Below are 18,779 nucleotides of genomic sequence, written 5' to 3'. Positions count from 1 at the left end.
GGAGGTCTGTTCTTAACCTGAAACTATTCTTAACCTGAAGCACCACTTTAGCTAATGGGGCCTCCTGCTGCCGCTGCGCCGCCAGAGCACAATTTCTGTTCTCATCCTGAAGCAAAGTTCTTAACCCGAGGTAATATTTCTGGATTAGCAGAGTCTGTAACCTGAAGCGTATGTAACCTGAGGTACTACTGTAGACTCTAGTCTAGGAAGTATTTGTATGTTTGAAGATCATGTGAGTGCTAAAACTTTGTGATATGCCTAAGACTCTTGCCCTGTATGTTTGCCCTCCCTCCCTCCCTCCCTTTGTGTGTGAAATATATGTAACAGCAGTACACAACCAATTCTGGCCTGCATCAATAGGAGTATAGCATCTAGATCAAGGGAAGTAATAGTGCCACTGTATTCTGCTCTGGTCAGACCTCACCTGGAGTACTGTGCCCAGTTCTGGGCACCACAGTTCAAGAAGGACACTGACACAAACTGGAACGTGTCCAGAGGAGGGCAACCAAAATGGTCAAAATGGTCAAAGGCCTGGAAACGATGCCTTATGAGGAACGGCTAAGGGAGCTGGGCATGTTTAGCCTGGAGAAGAGGAGGTTAAGGGGTGATATGATAGCCATGTTCAAATATATAAAAGGATGTCACATAGAGGAGGGAGAAAGGTTGTTTTCTGCTGCTCAAGAGAAGCGGACACGGAGCAATGGATCCAAACTACAAGAAAGAAGATTCCACCTAAACATTAGGAAGAACTTCCTGACAGTAAGAGCGGTTCGACAGTGGAATTTGCTGCCAAGGAGTGTGGTGGAGTCTCCTTCTTTGGAGGTCTTTAAGCAGAGGCTTGACAACCATATGTCAGGAGTGCTCTGATGGTGTTTCCTGCTTGGCAGGGGGTTGGACTCGATGGCCCTTGTGGTCTCTTCCAACTCTATGATTCTATGATTCTAACCACCCTCTTCTGCTGAGCCTCAAACAGGCATTCAGGAAGAGGAGCAGTGTAAATTCCATTTCTCAAGAGGTTGCTAAGAGCTAGAATTAGCACTCTGAGGCATCCTTCCAGTGCTGCCAGCCAGCAGTAGTTTGCCCTCTTCCATTCCACCCCCCCCCATGAAGCCTTGGGGCAAGGAAGAGCAGGAATGAAGGAATGAGCAGAAAGGTGACAGACTGTATTTCAGTATTCAGAATGAAGCTATTCAGATCAACTTGGGAGGTATGGAGTAGTGGCTTGGCGGAGCTTCAGATTCCCCCAGTGAACCCTTGTTTGACACAGTCCTTCCTTCTCTCTCTTCTGCTCTACCCTCTCCTTTCCTCAAAAGCATCTTTGCTTATTCAACAATCCTTCTTTTCTTAACAATAAGCAGTTATAGGCCTTTTAAAAAAGTAATTGTCTCAGGTCTGCCGTTGAATCTGACTTTAGGAACACCAGTATCTCTCTGGTCCCATTTCTCTAAGGTGCAAGATGTTCATGTGAAAATAGTGTGGTTGGGTTGCTTGTTAGCAGGATGCTCTCAGATGACCTCTGCTTTCCCCAGAAATTGGGGAAGGGCTGTAGCTCAATGGTAGAGCATCTTCTTCCTTACACGCAGAAGGTCCCAGATTCAGTCCCTGGCATCTCCAGGGTGGACTGAGAGAGAGACCCCTGCCTGAAAATCAAGTCAGTGAAGACAATACTGAGCTAGATGGATCAAAGGTCGGACTCAGTATAAGGCAGCTTTCTATGTCTCTGTGTTTGTTCCCAAGTCTTCATTCAACTGGCTCTCTTGCACCTTGGAAAGACAATGAATATCCATGGATAGGCTACTTGCATGAGCAATCTAACGCCCATCTATCACTTTTTTTGTATGCTGTGTTTCCCATAGTTATAACCATGCTCAAGGCAGCTTAACATTAAAAAATACATAATTACAAACGTAACAAAAGTAGTCGTAAACAATAAAACATCAAAACGTACACAACAAAATAGAACAATTTCCACATAAATCATAAGATCTAGAATAGAGATACAAAATAATAATAATATATATATATCAATAAGAACAACACCCCCAACAAAACCCCCTAAAGTCTATGAGCAATCTGACCCAGAAGGAAGTGAACCTATACGGTTTGGGATTTTTTGCATTTTGAAATCTCAACTTCCAGAAGCTAATCAATTATCTCATATGATGTAGGTCATTATTTTTCTCCCCATTTCATTGTGGGAGAACCTAGGCTGAAGTTGAATGATGGTCACCCAGCTGTTCTTTGGCTGAACAGGGCTTAGAAATAACTCTGTTTTCACCCAGTACACTTTCAGCCTTACCCTATACATCCAGCAGTGAGGTGCTAGAATGAACTGTACCATTTCAGACTGTAGGTGGGGTGTGTGTGCTATTTTTGAATGCTCCCCCCACATTAAATAACAATACAGTAATAGTATTGCAAGCAGAAAGCCCTGATGTGTCAGGAAAAAAGGCTCTATCCCAGCCCACTCCATACTGTGCTAGATTTCTACTTGCAGGGAATACTCCTCGTTTTAAGAGAAGAAAACATTAACAAGAACATTCAAAAGCATTGTTGCAGTTCTAGGACACGTCTCAGCTATGTTAAAAGCACCCAAGCAGGGCCCTGGGGAGCATTCTGAGGGGTAGAAGGAGAGCCAGAGGCCAACGGTCCTACCCCTGCTATAAATGCACCAATTTTGTGGTATGCATCCCAGAAATGATGTTGTGAACCAGGATGAGTTTCCCCCCTCTAATAGTCAAGTTTTATATGATATACATTTTTTTTAAAAAATAGTAGATTCCTCCCAGAGTGGCTGGGACAACCCGGTCTGATGGGTGGGGTATAAGAAATACGTTGTTGTTGTTGTTGTTGTTGTTGTTGTTGTTGTTGTTGTTGTTGTTATTTAAAAAATACACTGTTCTTCTTGAACAACTTGAAAAATCTGTGACGTTAGTTGAGGTTATGCTGCTGTTGAGTGGCAAGACTGGCAAAGGCTTGTAAGACTCCTGACTCCAGTCCAGCTGTTTGGTTGGAGTATCCCTAACAATTCTCATGAATTCCTCCTGATGAGAGTTGGCAGTAATCCTGCATTTCAGGATTCTCTGAACCACTCCCCCCCCTCTTTAAATCCAACTACCTTCCATTTGATTTGGAATGCTATATTTGCTCCAGGGTCGTGGGATCTCTTTGAACCCCCCAGCATTCCTTGGGGCAGATAGCACTGAACAAGAGGGCGGGTGAAACCAATGCGTTGAGGTCACGTTGTACAAATAGACTGGGGAGCTAAGAGAGTGACCCATTCATGGATGATATATATCTGTGTGGAAAGGGTGTCTGCTTGCTGATGGAATGATTCCCCCCGGAATGTCAGGAACATTTATAATTGATGATCCGATGGCTGATTAGCCCCTTTGTGGGGGTTGTGTGTGTATTTAGCACTTGGGGGTCCCAATCCAGAGGGTATGTGTGCCTAGGCTGTGTGCACACAAGCAGGGTTTTAATCTCTCTACCCCTTTTAAACCAACCCCCCGGAAGTTGTGTTTTTGTTTTTAAGAGAAGCTTAAAGTTGTGGCTAAAAGGTGAAAAGAAAGAAAAGCTTTTTCCTGCAGATAGGGGCTTTAGTATTTGGGGCAATGACCTGCTTGTATCTGTCTGCCCCTTCTCTGGATTGTGTACTTCTTAACATTTTTGAGCTGATTCTGAGCTGTTTTCTGAGTCTGTGGAAGAAGTTGGGTTGGAAGTATCTGAACTGATAACACGGTGGGGCATTAGATGACAGGAGCACCTGGGCTTGCTTTTTTGGAGGACATTGGGTGAAGCACCGAATAAAATAAGGCCTCCAGGCTGAGCAGAATGTTGGGCAACCAATTGTGAAGACCTTCATGCTTGTAGCTGGCCACAGCCTTTGTTCTTTGAGCCAGATTCCTGGAGAAAATGGTCTTGAAAAATCCTCTCTCGGAGCAGCAGAGCGTTTATGTTAGGGTCATGCACACACAGAATCCTCACCCTGAGCCATACGCTTCACCTGAGCATTTGGCTGCCAAGTCACATTTTTGTGTGTGTGTCTTTCTACCTATACACAGCTGTGTTGCCAGAGGCTGATGGGAGTTGTAGTTTGGAACTATGCAGGGAGCCTGGTTGGCAAAGGCTGGCCTAGTGAATGACCTGGAATGTCTGTGCACTTCCTTCAGGCATAGTTATGACCCCTTGTGTGCTTCCTTTCCAACATTTTCTTGTTTATAAACAGTAGCGTCTTGTGGCGCTTTATTTTATTTTATTTTAAATAAAAGCTGTTGTGGCATGAACTTTTTAATGAGTGAAAAGCCACTTCCCTGTGTTTTTCACTGTTAACTGCAGCCCTCCCAGCTGTCCCCTTTTCCCCACCCCTGGGCAGCACCTGCTCCATTGTCTCCTCAGGGAAGAAGCCATGCCAGAGATAGCAGCTGCCTGGCCAGGCGTGAATCCCAGGAATTTGGCCATGCTGGAGGAGAGCGGCTGACTCCTCTCGACCTCTGACCCAGCAGGATGATACAAGCCATCTTCTGTTTCTCTTCAGACTGATTTCTGGGGTCAGCACAACAGCTCTCCCTGTCTCCTTCTCTGCCTGATAAAATGTCTGGAGTCCCCGCCACACAATAGATCTGTCAGACTCTTGGCATAAGCTTGGGAGGGACGAGGGCAGGAGGAGGTGAGAAGAGAGAGCCACAGAGACACAACATTTCCTTCAGAAAATGTGCTGGGTGGCAAGGATAGGATCTTAACGGAGGCATCTCCCCCCGCCCTTCCATTTGCTATCAGATGAACTCCCAGAGCTTTTCGTATGGAACGACCATCCTAGGCCACATCTGTACCATTCATTTAAAACATTTTAATACTATTTTAGCAATCATATCTCCCTCCCCCCCAAAAAAACAAATAAATCCTGGGAACTGTAATTTGTTAAGCGTGCTGAGAGTTGTTAGGAGACTCCCTATTCCCTTCATATAGCTATAATTCCCAGAATCTCTGGTGTTTGTAGCTCTGTGAGAGAAATAGGGATCTCTTAACAGCTCCCGGCATGCTTAGCCAAACTGTAGTTCCCAGAATTATTTGGGGAAAGTCATGACTGTTAAAGTGATATGCTTTAAACTATGGTGCAGTAGGGACGCGGGTGGCGCTGTGGTCTAAACCACAGAGCCTAGGGCTTGCTGATCCGAAGGTTGGCGGTTTGAATCCTCGCGACGGGATGAGCTCCCGTTGCTGGGTCCCAGCTTCTGCCCACCTAGCAGTTCAAAAGCGTGTCAAAGTGCAAGTAGATAAATAGGTACCGCTCCGGTGGGAAGGTAAACGGCGTTTCCGTGCGCTGCTCTGGTTTGCCAGAAGCGGCTTAGTCATGCTGGCCACATGACCCGGAAGCTGTACACCGGCTCCCTCGGCCAATAAAGCAAGATGAGCGCCGCAACCCCAGAGTCGTCTGCGACTGGACCTAATGGTCAAGGGTACCTTTACCTTTTTATGGTGCAATATGGTGATAGCTTCTCTCTCCTCTCCTGTTTCTCTCTCCCCCATACCCACTCCACCTATAGCAAGATTGGAGCACAGAGCCTTGGACCCCAGATTTTGCTGTCTAGGCTTCATGAAGTCTCCTTTGCTTTGGAACTGTCTGAAAAAGCTTATTACTGTATTAGTCTCCAGTGTTAAGTTCACACTACAGGTGCACAGTTGTTACTCCAAGCAACTGACATTCAGAGACATACTGCCTCCAACACTGGATATAGAATATAGCCATCATGGCTAGTAGCCATTGACACCCTCCATGAATTCCCATGAATTTCACATGCTGGAAATTATTTTGAAAGTGAAATTTTGCAGAAAAGTGCACACTTTTCAGTGTATTTATTTATTAAATTTATAGCCCAACCTTTCCTCCCAAAGGATTCCAGAGAACATGACTTCCTTTTACACACCTTTGTCCCCAAAAGCTATGATCTAGCTGCAGCCGAACCAGGTAGGGGGTGAATTTGTGGATTCCATATTCTGAAACTATAGCTCCAGTCATATTTGTTTGATTCTTATCATCTTGTTCAGTGTTCCAAGCACAGGGGCAACCCCTACCAGAGCTTTGACCTGTGATCTTAACACTGGAGACAAATAATAAGCTTTTTCAGACAGTTGGAGGTGGTTTGAAAAGCAAGGTGACTGTTCATGGTAAAAAAATTTCTTTTCCATCTTTCCAGCTTTTCCTGCTTTTTTTTTTTTTTGTTTAAAAAATTTGCTTGGTCAGATGCAATCTTGGGACAAAATTAATTCTTGTGCAGCTGTGGAGAGTAGTGTGTTGCTCAGATTGCCGTCAGCTCCCTTGGAAATTCATTGTTTGTTTCTGACCTTGCAGCTCTAGCCTAGTCAAAGATGGAGGAAGAGAGCAGAGCCTAGTGCAAAGGTGTTTGGGAGAATGGATATGCAGAATCAAGTGGTCGTAGACCCCCCTCAGAGACTTTTTCTGGTGGGCCAGGAAAGTCTGTGCTAGCAGAGGAGAAAATGGCTTGATGAATGGAGATTCTCATTTGTAAGCAAAGACAGTGCCTAGTTAGGAGCTCAGACACTTGAGTTGTTAAAGCATTCTTTGCCAACCTGGTGTCCTTCCGATGTTGTCGGGACTCCCACCTGCCTCCATCTATTACAATTAGCCATGCTGGCCACGGCTGATAGTGTGGTGTTGTGGTTAATGCACTAGACTTGGATGTGAAAGACCTGGATTCAAATCCCCACTCTGTCTGCCATGAAGCTCACTGGTTGACCTTGGGCAAGTTACTGTCTCTCTCAGCCTAATCTTCCTCATGGGTTGTTAGGAGAAAATGTGAAGGGTGAAGAACACTACCGTGAGTTCCTTGGGAGGAAATGTGGGATTATAAATATAATAAATACAGTACTAAAAAAAATCTCGAGGGCACAAGTCCTGAAATTCCTTTCCTTTTCCTGTGAAGAATGGGTGTGGGGTCTTTCGGGGATGAGAGGGCAATGCTCAGCATATACTTACTATTTTATCCACCCAAGTAAGTTAATTTTGGCTAAAGCAAAAAGATTTGTGCCAGAGTTTTGAGCATGTCAAGTGAAAAACAAAAGCTTCAAGGCACATGCAGAATGAAAGGCTGCTGACTCTTAGGAAGTATTTTAGCCTTTTCCTAGGAACTAAAAGCCACATGTAGCTATTAACAGAGAAGTGGATAAAATTTAAAAACTTCTAATGGTAAGTTTGGTTCAGAAAAGTGATTTAGGGGTGGGGTGGAGAAAGAGATATAAATCAGGCGTTTGAATTTCTTTATTTTTTTAAATCAGCCAAGCTGCACACTGCGGTGTTTCTAATCCAGTGAGTTTAGTACCATTTATCAATGTGAAATTTTTAGGGGTGGGATTGTACACTTTAATTTGAGACTCTCACATTATGGGCTTTTTGTGTGGATTTCAGCCCTAATGAGGGCTAGGAAGTGAGTGTGTGTGTGTGATGGTTTCTTCCTTGGTCCTCTTATTTTGTTTTCTCTCCATCGCAAAGACATGCAGCTCTTTTCCCTCCCCCAAGCCCTCTTCTGTCTCCAAGGATTGGGTCCCACCTCCTTGTCACTCCCCTTCCCAATGGTTAAATACAAAAGAGGAAGTGCTGTGTGCTTGCCTGGGCCTGGAATGAAGAAGCAGGGGATGAGGGGGGAGGAGAAGGAAGAGGGGAGGGGAACCCAGAATCCAGAGTGCGTCTGCTATTGAGAAATGAAAAGGCTCCTCCAATTAGACGCTTTGGTGCTGCAAACTTGAGGCGAGGCACTTGAACTGTCACTGTGGAGCCTTAATTAGCAGCTGCGGGTGAGGGGTCAGCCTCAACTCAGCAGTCTTGACAAGGCTGATATCAAGTGCAAGGCAGAGGAGGAGGCAGGCAGGGAGAGAGAGAGAGAGAAAGAGGACGGGAAGGAGGCAGGCGAGCAAACAAGCGAAGGGGGGCGGGAAGGAGAGAAGCAAAAGCTCCCTCAACTCAGGACCCAAACCCTGGAACACACAGGATGAGAGGTGGGGTGTGAGGGAAGCGATGGAGAGATGCAGCCGGCGCTTAAAAAGGGAATAAAATGGTTGCTATCTTTCTCTCTATCTGAGCTGGCTCCCTGCCTGCAGTGAGGATCCCAGGAGCAGCTGTTTGCCTGCACCCTGAGCTCTTCCTCCTCTTCCCCTGCCCCCCCAACCCCGGACATCATTCCAGTCCACTTCCTCACCTTCCCAAACTGTTTGCCTTGAGATCAGAGTGTGGACGCCGTCAGACAGTGACCCCGTTCCAGAGGGCAGAGGCGCAGGGGTTGTCGTCCTTGGGGTTGCTTGCCATGCCACGGATTGCTGCCTAGGGTCTTGCTTTTGTACCCCTGCTGCCGTCGCTGCCAGGGCCAACATGCTGGAGATGAAGACCTGGTCCACCTTGCTTCAGAGTCTGAGTGAGTGAAAGTTTAGCTGCCTCCTCCCTGTCAAACCCCTCCCCCCCCCTGCCTTGCAGCAAAATCTGGCTCCTGTTTTATCTAGCTTGGTGTCCAGCTTTGGGCAAGAGGCTACAGGGAAGGGAGAGCAGGGCTCACTCATGGACTTGCTTGGATGCCCTGTTAGTGCAGAGGAGGTCTCTTCTACTTGCACTGTTTGGAGCCGTTGGAGATGATCTAGCTCCCATGTTTAGCAGGAGCTTATTGGGGGGAGAGGGGGGGAGACCCATTGTATAGGAGCTGTAGGCTTTGAGGTCCAACTCTTCCTCCTCCTCTTCTTTCTCTCATTTCCCCTCCCCACAGTCAGTGATTCTGGGTTCTTTATATAAAAAAATCACACGATGGTGTGGCCAAATCCTTCAGTGAATCTCAAAGGCTAGTCTTGCTTTCCCTGGCAACATATAGCTTGGCTTGCTTTCTTGAGTCACTTGCCTGTCTGTTTTGTTCTAAATAACCCTTTTTTGTGGTGGAACTGCTGTGTGCCTATGATGCATCATGGTAGAGCTACTTTTGCCTTTAGCCAGTGGAGTGGTGCCAACCTAGTGGTTTTAGGGGCCCTTGCAAATCATACAAATTGACTTCTGGGTCAGAAAGCAATGCAATGCAGAGAAGTTATGAATAGTAGACCCTGATGGAGAGGCAAGAAGCGACAAGAAACAGAAGGATCATGTGCATTCAGTTCACTTGAGATTAGAAAGGGCTTGTTTTTTGGGGGCGGGAGGGGGGATGGGGTCCTGTATGATTTTTAATGAGTTAGGGGGGTGAGTCTCTTGAGAACTCTCTAGACAGCACCTCTCTTCATTTCAAGCTAATTAAACTCTACCTGCCTGGCAGTTTCCTGAAAGGGAGGGGGGAAACTCATGTTGACTGTGACTTCCTGACCTGGTGGGGCTTCACCTTTGACCTTTGACCCCTGGCCTCTGGCCCTTTTAGGAAAAAAAGAGATGCTTTAAATGCAAAGTTATTTGATAGCTAATCCCAGCCGGAATTTTGGCTGCCTTGCCTTTTGTTAATTTAACCCTCACTTTATGTGTGGTGTGAGGCATTGGGTGAAAGACAGTTTTGATTGGTTGCGGGGGGGGGGGGGCTTGTCTGGAGAAGGTGGGTGATTTAAGGGAGATTTAAGGGAGATTTTGAGGGCTGAAGCATAAAGGAACATGTTCAAAAGTAGCAGCTACTTAGTCTTCCAATGTCCTGAGAGCAAACTTCCAAGTTATACAGAAATCTTTTTCTAGGCAGGACCTAAGAGAGACATATCATATATGTATTTGTTTATTGTGGTGTCAGTTTTCCAGGCTGCCTTATAGTGTGTGACACTGATGGGGACGGAGACTGGGAAGGCAAGCAGAGGTCATACAGATGTGCAGATTACTGGCTTCCTGGGTTGCAAAAAGAGCTTACAGCAAATCCTATACCCATCAGGTTGCAGATTAGACTGTTCAAAACATTTTTGGCAGGTTAGTTGTGGTGATGAGGAATCTCTTTCTCTGTGTGCATGGGAATGCGGTTCTTTCAAAAGCACATCAAATTAGAAAGTTTGAGGCCACCCAAATGAAAGGACATGTGGATGGAAGCCCTGAGCTGCAACTGAATGGACAACCAAGTCAAGGCAAAGCAACAATAAGAGAAGTGCATGTCTTAGTGGTGCAACAGGTGTCATACCAAGATGGCACTTTGAATTGAAACGAAGCTTAGTGATGGAGCTCCCCACCCCGCAAAGTTATGGATTACTTTCTTTTTGGCTCTCTACTTCTCTTCTCTTCTCTCCCTCCATCTCTGATAGTATGCTGGGTGCTGTAGAAAACTCACTGATGACAAAGTCCTTACTTAGATCCAAGTTAATAGCCTAGTGGGTGAGTTTGGATTGGGTTTGGCAGGGATTTGAATTATCCTTTCCTTCCAACTGTAGGTTCTGCTTTTCTATTTTACTCTCTCCCCCTCCTCTTTCTGGGTCCCTGATGGATGTGTTTTTACAGAGCTCAAATTTTGATATTGAACTCAGTAGCCCTCAGTGTTGCAGCTTCGTTTCCAGTCTCCAGACATGAAACTGTTGAAGTAGTATTAAAAAGTTTGTATCTTTTAGACCTGATAATCAGCCTGGATTAAGAGGTGGAGTAAGTGGGCTCCCAGATCAGAAAGTGTTGTTTTTTGTTCACCCTGAGCTCCAGCATATCTTTAAACCCCTGTTGCCTTCACTTTTGTTGCTCCTCATCAGTCTGTGATTAATAGCTTCCTATGAAAGTGGATAATGGGGTAATGGACAGGGAGGTGGTGTCTTCTTCACCCCTCCCCCAGTAGGAGCAACAAATCATAGCCCTTAGTTTAGTCTGAACTAGGGACCATGTTTCTTTTGTGGAAAACAAAGATGGGCAGTCAAAGTTTGTTCTTGACTCACCCACCAGTCACGCTTGGTTTGAGTGCCTGCAGGATAGCTTAGTTGGTAGAGTATGAGACTCATAATCTCAGGGTCATGGGTTTGAGCCCCATGTTGGGCAAAAAGATGCCTGCATGGCAGGGGGTTGGACTAGATGACCCTCGTGATCTCTTCCGACTCTACAATTCTATAATTCTATTAAATAAATCACTGTCAAATATTTGGGTAAGCCTAGGGACTGTGGCTTATTCCTCCCAAGAACAAGCCAGGAGCCAACTCCATGTTCATGGTAAACTGATTTACAGTGAGATGCAACCATAACTTGGTGGTAGAGCACCTGTCTTACATGCAGGAGGTCCCAGGTTCAGTCCTCAGCATCTCTAGATTCTCCTGTCCAAAACCCTGGGGAGTTGCTACAAGTCAATGCAGGCAGCACTTAGCTAGATGTCATCTGATTCAGTACAAAGCATTTTCCTATTTTCCTACAAAAGTATTTTTTAGGGAAGGACCGTAGCTCAATGGTAGAGCCTTGCATGCAGAAGGTTCCATGTTAAAGCCCTAGCTTTTTCAGGCAAGACTGGGAATTGCCCCTGTCTGAAACCCTAGAGAGCCACTGCCAGTCATTGTAGACAATATTGCTAAATGGACTAATAGTTGTAGCATGTCAAGCAACATTGTAAGTGTACTTGTGGAGGCACCCTTAAAAGGGAGGAAAAGAGCTTTAATGTGTGCCTGAACAGCTTTCTGTCCTAGGGCAAAGTTGGTGGTTACAACAGCAGGATCAGCCTGTGCAGATGAACAGCTTGGGCCAATGGAGGCGGCTGCACATTGATTTGCTGTCATAAAATACAAGGACAGAAAGCAGCATTTGCTAATAAAAAGGGAGACCTTCCCTGAAAAAACAGTTATTACTGTATCCTGGCACTGGAAAGGAACAAAGCAGGTGGGTGGGTGGGGGGTTGTTGCTTGTTAGAGCTGCCGCAGGCTAATAGGCAGAGGGCAAGGCAGGCAGAGGGCAGGCTGTGCCCTCTCATATGGAGAAGGCCAAAAGGTGCCAGCTAAGCTCTTCTGGCATCAGAGTTCCCTTCCCTGGGGAGGATTAGCAGGCAGGGGTTATGCAGACGGACAGCTGGGCAAGCTGTTTGGATCACGGGGAACTGGAAGCAGCTCAGGCTGTAATCTGAGCTAGGACGGGTTTTATGATTCTGTGCACAGGTCAGTGCCCAGACTGGAAGGAGAGAATTGGGGGGGGGGGAGGTGTCTCCTTTGGACAGCAACACCCATTGCTTATATGTCTGGTTCCAGGCTAACTTTGAAAAGGGGGCATTATTGTGAATGCATTTCTCCATTACACAGTGATGTCAGGAATTAATTTAGAATTTGGCTTCCCCAGAACCTAAGACACACCCTCCATGCCCAGCCCCAGGGCCCACTTTCAGTGGCTGGGAGTGTCTGCTGGCACAAGATTTTTACCATCACTACAGATGCAGAGCCCGCTTGATTTATGCCTGCCCTTTGAGATGGCCAAGTGTTCTATAAGGACTACAGCCAAAGATCTAATTGATCAGTTAAAATGAGTAACTGAGTTCTGTCTCCCGGCCACCAGCCTTCTTGTGCCATGCTACCCTGGGGTGAAAGTGGGACAGCATGAAAAAGTGGACATGGGCACACATACACAATGGCAAATCATCAAACTGAGGCTTGGGAAATAAAAATGTCTTGTGTGATATGGAATAATTTCAACATGTTTTGACTAGTTGTCTTTAGGGTGCAGAATAATCCTCCCCTGCCTTATTCTACTGCCTGATAGCTGCCGTTTCCTCAGAGCTTACTGTTCCCTAGGCCTTGTTTCTTCCCCCCTCCCCCAGCCCCTAATTTTCTCAGCTCTGTTCATTTTACACCCTTCTCTTCCTTGGGCCTTCAACTTCATCCATCAGCTCAGCTTGTTGCTTTACTTAATTACTCTATTTCTAGAATGGCTTTCAAGCCCTGGTTCCAAGGCAGCTTACGTAATCTTAAATAGTTAAAAACCATTCAAACAGGGACCCTAAACCCCATCATGATTAATGCAAGGACAGCAGAAAAGACCCACAGAGTATAGAAACAAAAGAACAGAACAAAAATAATACAAAAGCAGCTTTCTAACCAAAGAGGTGGCTCCCCTGTTGAAAATAACAAGGGAGCATGATTCTTCAAAATCTTAAGGTGGAGGCAGTGCCCTAAAACTGGACCCACCACTCTAAAAACTCTGCTGCTTGTTGAAACTGAGCTAATGTATCAGCCAGTGGGGGGGGGGGACTCATAAAGGCACAGACTCCTCCTGAGATTCTTATACTCACTCCTGCCCCTGAGTCTTTCATCTTCCCCTCCACTCTCATTACCACCTTTCTTCCAAAAGTGTACAACACCTCTTTCTTGTGTTAAGGCAGACCTACCGAGCCTCTGAGGGATGTTGTTCTCAGTAGTGCTGCTAGAGCCTGGGGTAGTGGGGAAAGGAATCATGACTTTTTCATGCTTAGCTCAGATCACTCTTGACCTCTTCTGGCTTCGCAGGTGAGAGGAGAGGCATTGGATATGCTGTTTCCTCTGCTCCAGTTTAACAGTGTTCTCTTTGACACAATAGGGACCAGCAACCCAGTTGCAATTCAGCTTGTTGTACAGAGCAAATGTATCATCTGCATAGCACTATCCTTAGTTTTTGTTCCTTGCATAAGAGAAACCCTTGTAAGAAAAGGCTGTTCAGACTCAGTTTCCCAATATGGCTGCCCCTCCCCCTTTTCAGAATGGTTGCAAACTATTTCACACCTTCTAACTGTTCTTCCCAAAAGGTTGCTGAAATTTCCCCTTTATTGAGTCTCCCTCCCTCCCACATTCAACAAGGAGTCTGTTTCCTGTTGATTGACTGCTCTGGTGAAGATTGGGGTGTTGTAAAATAGGTTTATCTCACTTAAAGACTTACAAGAGGTATTTGAAATGCAACCTTTGTAACCTTTTCAAGGGCTATGTATATGCCACCTTTAAAATGGAGGGGGGGCTGGTGCACTCCAGATGTACTATGCCTCCCAGCATCTCTGACCATTGGCTATGCTGGCTAGAGCTGCTAGGAGATGGAATTCAATAACAGCAGGGAGGGGGCAGTTTCCCCATTCTTGCTTGAAGACAAGCAAGCCTGTAGTTGTATCCTGAGTCGTTCAATGTCCCTTAATGCTGCTACAAGTGTCAATGAGCAGCTTCATCAAGCTCAACATTGTCTACACTGCCTGGCAGCAGCTCCCCAGGGCTTCAGACAGGGGACATTACCTGGATTGAACCTGGGGTCTTCTGTAGGCAAACCAGATTCTGCTCTACTTCTGAACAGCAGCCCTTTATAGTGACCCTATTATGCAAGAGTGTGCTGGGCCACTGGCATTAGAAAATATTGCTCTGTACAGACTTGGGTACTATTTATGTGCTGTGCCATCTCTTTGCTAAGCTTTTAAGAGGAGACATATCTGCAGTTTATTTTATTTTTCTTCCTATTTTGAGAGCCAATGCAGTGGATACACCAATACTAAAATTGAGAGTACTAACTCACTGAGTGATATTCTTAGGCAAGTTTGTCACTGGTCACTGGCCAGCTTTCTCACAGGTGAGGTTGTGGGGGTTGGAGAGGAGGCTGGAATGCAAATTGATTTATTCCTAATTTTACTGTTGGAGTGCCAGGGTCTACCTCAGAGGAAATTGATTTGAAGTTCTCCTGCACATGTTATAGTTAGTCTGTTTCACTCACAAGATCTGCTGATGGTCATACTTACATCAAGAGAATGAAAGATATATATTCCTCAAATTCAGGCTGGCTTGAGGCTTTTGAAGAGATTTGGGTGCTGGGCCTGGGTGTTGATTTTTTCTTACCCATTTTGTGTTTTGACCTGCTTGATTGACTTACTGTTTGAGGAGCAATCCGCCTTTGGGTTCTGGTGGGTTGATGCGGGGAGGGGGAGAAAGAGGAGGACTAGAAGGAGTTGTCAGCTTTGTGTCTTAGGTGGAGGACTGAACCGCCTCTACAAATGATATATGTTTCCCTGAGTGAACAGGAGAGGTATGAGAACTCCACCATTCCTGGTCTGCTTCTTTTCTCCCGCACTCCTTGTCTTGTGCTGTAGCACGATTCCTGTTAAATCAATAATGAGTTGGCACCTGTTATTACAGGATGTGGGACCCAGCCGCCTTCATGCTGTGACTTCTTTCTGTTTCTTTCTCTCTCTCCGCTTTTTGGTTTCTCCAATGCACAAATGTGCACACAAAGAGAGAAGGAAGGTGGAATTCAATCACACTCTGCAAAATAGAAAGATTGAACGGCTGAGGAACAGCAGTTGCAGAGTAGGCCTGAATCTTCTTTAAGTGCCCTAATGTTGCCCTAGCCACTGAGGTCAGAGGCCACCTCCTATATGGGCTTTGTTCACCTTGATGGTTATGGATATGTTTGGCATGTTTATGACCTGCATGAGTCCCTGAATGACCTGCAATGCTGACATCGCCTTGCTCAGTAAAGAGCTAGGGGCAAAGGCTGTAGTTGCTGTGTCCACGTTATGTCTGGCCAGGAATGTGAAGTGGTCTTTGACTTAATTGGAGGGAATTAGGGACTGTCTGGTATGGAATGAAGTGGTGGCCATTTGAATCCTAGGCAGGAGGCTAGCAGCCCTTTTAGTTGGGTTGGACTCCAGGGCAGACAAAGGGTAGAAGCATCTTTGTATACCTGAGTGTCTAGTAAAACATGGCCCACCCCTTTGTTCTGACATCTAATATGTGATGCCTTAACAGAGGCTCCATCAACATCATACTTTTCAAGCACATGGCTTCCCTGAAGAATCCTGGGAACTGTAGTTTACCCCACACAGAGCTCCAATTGCCAGCATCCTTGACAAACTACAGTTCCCAGGATTATTTGGGGGCATGGAAAGCCATTTACTTTGAATATGCTTTAAATGTATGCTGTGGATCAGCCCAGAGGTTGAAGGCCAACTGGATATAGGCATAAGTCTAGTTGCTGAGAGAATCCAGGCTCCACCCCCAAGTGTGTCCTCTGGTACATCAGTTCTCTTCCATCATGCTTAAAAAACAAAACAAGCTGCAAAACCTCTCTTCTTACAACAGCATTGGGCTTAAGGTGTAGAGAACCAATATTCTTCAGATGGCTTTAAGGGTGGGGCTGAAGAAACCCTCATCTTCCCCTCCACCCATCCCATTGCCTAATGTGCCCCTCCTGGAGCACAGCCAACTCACTTCAGAGTTGCAGCAACATTGCCTGCTCTGGTTTCTTAACAAGGTGTGGGGCTGATTTGCAGCCCTGGAAAGCCAAGCTGCTTCCAGAGTGCTTCTTTGCATGTGCTGGTATCTGGCAGACACACTGTCTTCTTCCAGGGCTGCTTTGTGTCTGGGGAAGGGACCACAGCTCAGTGGTATGGCCATGTTTTGTACGTAGCCCTATATGCTCATCATCTTGCATTTGTAAGTTTAAAAATGATCAATTTGTACATGATGACTGCCTGATTCTTATGTTCCACCTTGATTACTGAGATCTTCTTGATGCCCCTGAGGTTCAGTTGGCCTCTGTTATGGACAGGCCCAGCTGTTTGAAACCCCTTGCCAGTAGAGGTTTGGCAGGAATTATTCTTGCCTTCTTTTAGATGGCTCCTTTGCAATGTGAATTTGAATTTGAGATTGTATAACTCTGCTTCCAGTTCCAAACAACACAGAATCCTCTTCTTGACAAGGCCCTGCAGCCCTGCTCCCTTTGCCAAGGGATGGGGAACCTGTGGCCCTCCAGTTGTTGGATACTAACTCCTATTAGCTGTAGCCAGCATACCCAGTGGCCAGGAATGATGGTAGGTGTAATTCAGAACATTTAGAGGGCACCACTTTAGCTACCCCCAAAGTACTGGTTTTTAGTAACACCCCTTGCCCTAGATGCTTAAGATGCTGACTATGGTGTTCATGCAGTCTGAACAGACAGAACCCAAGTTAAAGGCAAACAAATGTATTTTGAAGCTAGAATGTTTCTACCAACTGCTCCATGTCCCTCTCTGTTTTAAAGAGCAGCAAGCATCCCTTTCAAAAGTTGGATGGTTGCAGTGTCTGCAAATAGCTGAATCTAAGTCCAAATACGGGGGTGTTGGTGATGCCTGCCTTTATCTTTCTGGCTAACTCTTGTACAATGCTATTAGCCCTTCTCTGAACCCACTTGTGTGACTTGTTTCGTTGGCTGGCTGGAGGTCAGAGTAGATCTGTACAGATCAGGTTTCAATTGCAACAGGGTTACATATAGAGGGTCAAAGATGGAAAGGAGTCAAGCATTGAACAATGACCTGCATAGGAAAGAGGCTTTTGTACAGGGTGGTGGCTAGAGGAGATACAGGATGTACATCTATTGCTGCAGCATCTGGAGTCGTTGCCAGTTGCTCCAGCAAGGCTCAGTTTGTCCCCCACCACAGCATTCCCTGCCTGGCTGTGTGAGAGAAGCCCCCCTGAGCAAAAGACTTACTTTCCTGCCATGACGCCTGCTGATTTTTCCATTGTCTGTAAGCAGATAGGGTTAACATTCCCCAGGGAAGGCAGGGCCTCTGGAGACTCGCTGCAGTCCAGCAATGAATGGTGCCTTTTTAATACTCCATCCTTCAATCCTTATCTCTCCTAATTTATTGGACGTAACTGGTGGCGCTGATGGATCCACAGCTCAGACCTTGGCTTCTAAATTTCAGCATTAATAATCTCAGCCTTCAGCCAGCTCTCCAGATGTCTTTGATTTAGCTGCTCACTCGGGAGGGGTGCAACCCCGTGTCCCTGGTGCCAGCGTTAATGTGGCCTGCTGACAATATATTTGGGCTTGGAATTGCATTTTCCTGATGAATTAATTCGCCTCTTAGTGACTGTCCCTCCCTCTGTCCTCCTCCCTTCTTAGCTGGGGTCAGACGTTCTAATGAATGGGGTCAGGATCAACTCGTTGCCTTCCTGCCCTATCCTCTCATTCTGCCCTCCTCCTCCCCAAGTGAGAAAGGGGAAATTTATCCGGCACTGTGAGTGAGAGACAGACAGACAGACAGGCACAGAGAGAAGCAAATAACTTGCTTAATCTTCCATCAGCTTTGAACTGTTGTGCTAGGGCACTCCATATTGGAAGGCAGGTGGTAGGGAATAGTAATCAAGAAATCTTTACCAGTTGCTTTGTATGCTCCTGGCTGTTTCCGTTCTGCAAAAAATAGCCCAAGCACCATGGTGGTGCCTGCCTCCCCATCAGTGCCATAAACACAGGAAGCTGCTGCACAGCAGGTCAAGACTGTTTGTCCATGTACTCTGGTTTCGTGTGTTACAACTGGCAGCAGCTCTCCAAGGTCTGAGGGAGATAAGGGTCTGTTCTACCTGCTCCTCCTTCCTTTTAACTGGGGAGACCGGGGGTTCACCTTGGGACCTTCTGCATGCAAAGCAGGTGCATTCTGCATTCTGTAATTCAGGCATGAGTTTTATTTATTTTTTATGGTGGTGGAGGGGCATGATCTGGACAGGGGTGTGTTTTGATCCCTGGAGCTCAATCTACTTTGGCAGAGAACTGCAGGAGAACAAACTGGATTGTTGGGAACTGTTGCTTCAGTATTTGAGTGACAAATTCTAGGTACCTTGCAGATGTTTTGGACTGCAGTTCCCATTCAGCACAGCTGGGAATTGTGGTCCAAAATATCTGGAAAGAATCTGGTTGGCAAAAGCTGACCTAATTAGAGGCCTGAATACACTGTGTATTGATTTGCCTGTTTTGCAAAACTTAGCCTGCTCCTGCTAATCTGAGCTTTAAAAGCCCTGATCAAATAGGAGCTGGAGGTTTCTGAAACAACCCCAAAAACCTGTTTGACCAGAACTAATGGTGCCCTGCATCATGGGCAACAATTACTGGTACTTCATTGCTCTGTCTT

The 18,779-nt window shown here is 46.1% G+C and overlaps 1 protein-coding gene across 5 annotated transcripts in view; it reads left to right on the top strand.

Moving 5' to 3' along the window:
* GSE1 (Gse1 coiled-coil protein) overlaps positions 1–18,779 on the top strand; it is a 436,639-nt gene that overhangs the window by 238,771 nt on the left and 179,089 nt on the right. Inside the window, exon 1 of one of the 5 annotated variants that reach the window (XM_081920149.1) lies at positions 8,262–8,426. The exons of the other annotated variants lie outside the window; for them this stretch is intronic. Within the exon in view, the coding sequence (XP_081776275.1) occupies positions 8,384–8,426 (43 nt within the window). The 5' untranslated portion in view covers positions 8,262–8,383. Of the gene's footprint in view, positions 1–8,261; positions 8,427–18,779 lie in introns of those variants that run through there. 5 annotated transcript variants of the gene reach the window in all.

The sequence above is a fragment of the Podarcis melisellensis genome (assembly GCF_964234715.1).
Source record: "Podarcis melisellensis genome assembly, chromosome: 8".
Classification (NCBI taxonomy): domain Eukaryota; kingdom Metazoa; phylum Chordata; class Lepidosauria; order Squamata; family Lacertidae; genus Podarcis; species Podarcis melisellensis.
Note: the sequence above shows the minus strand (reverse complement) of the source record. Positions and strands in the feature narration are given on the sequence as shown.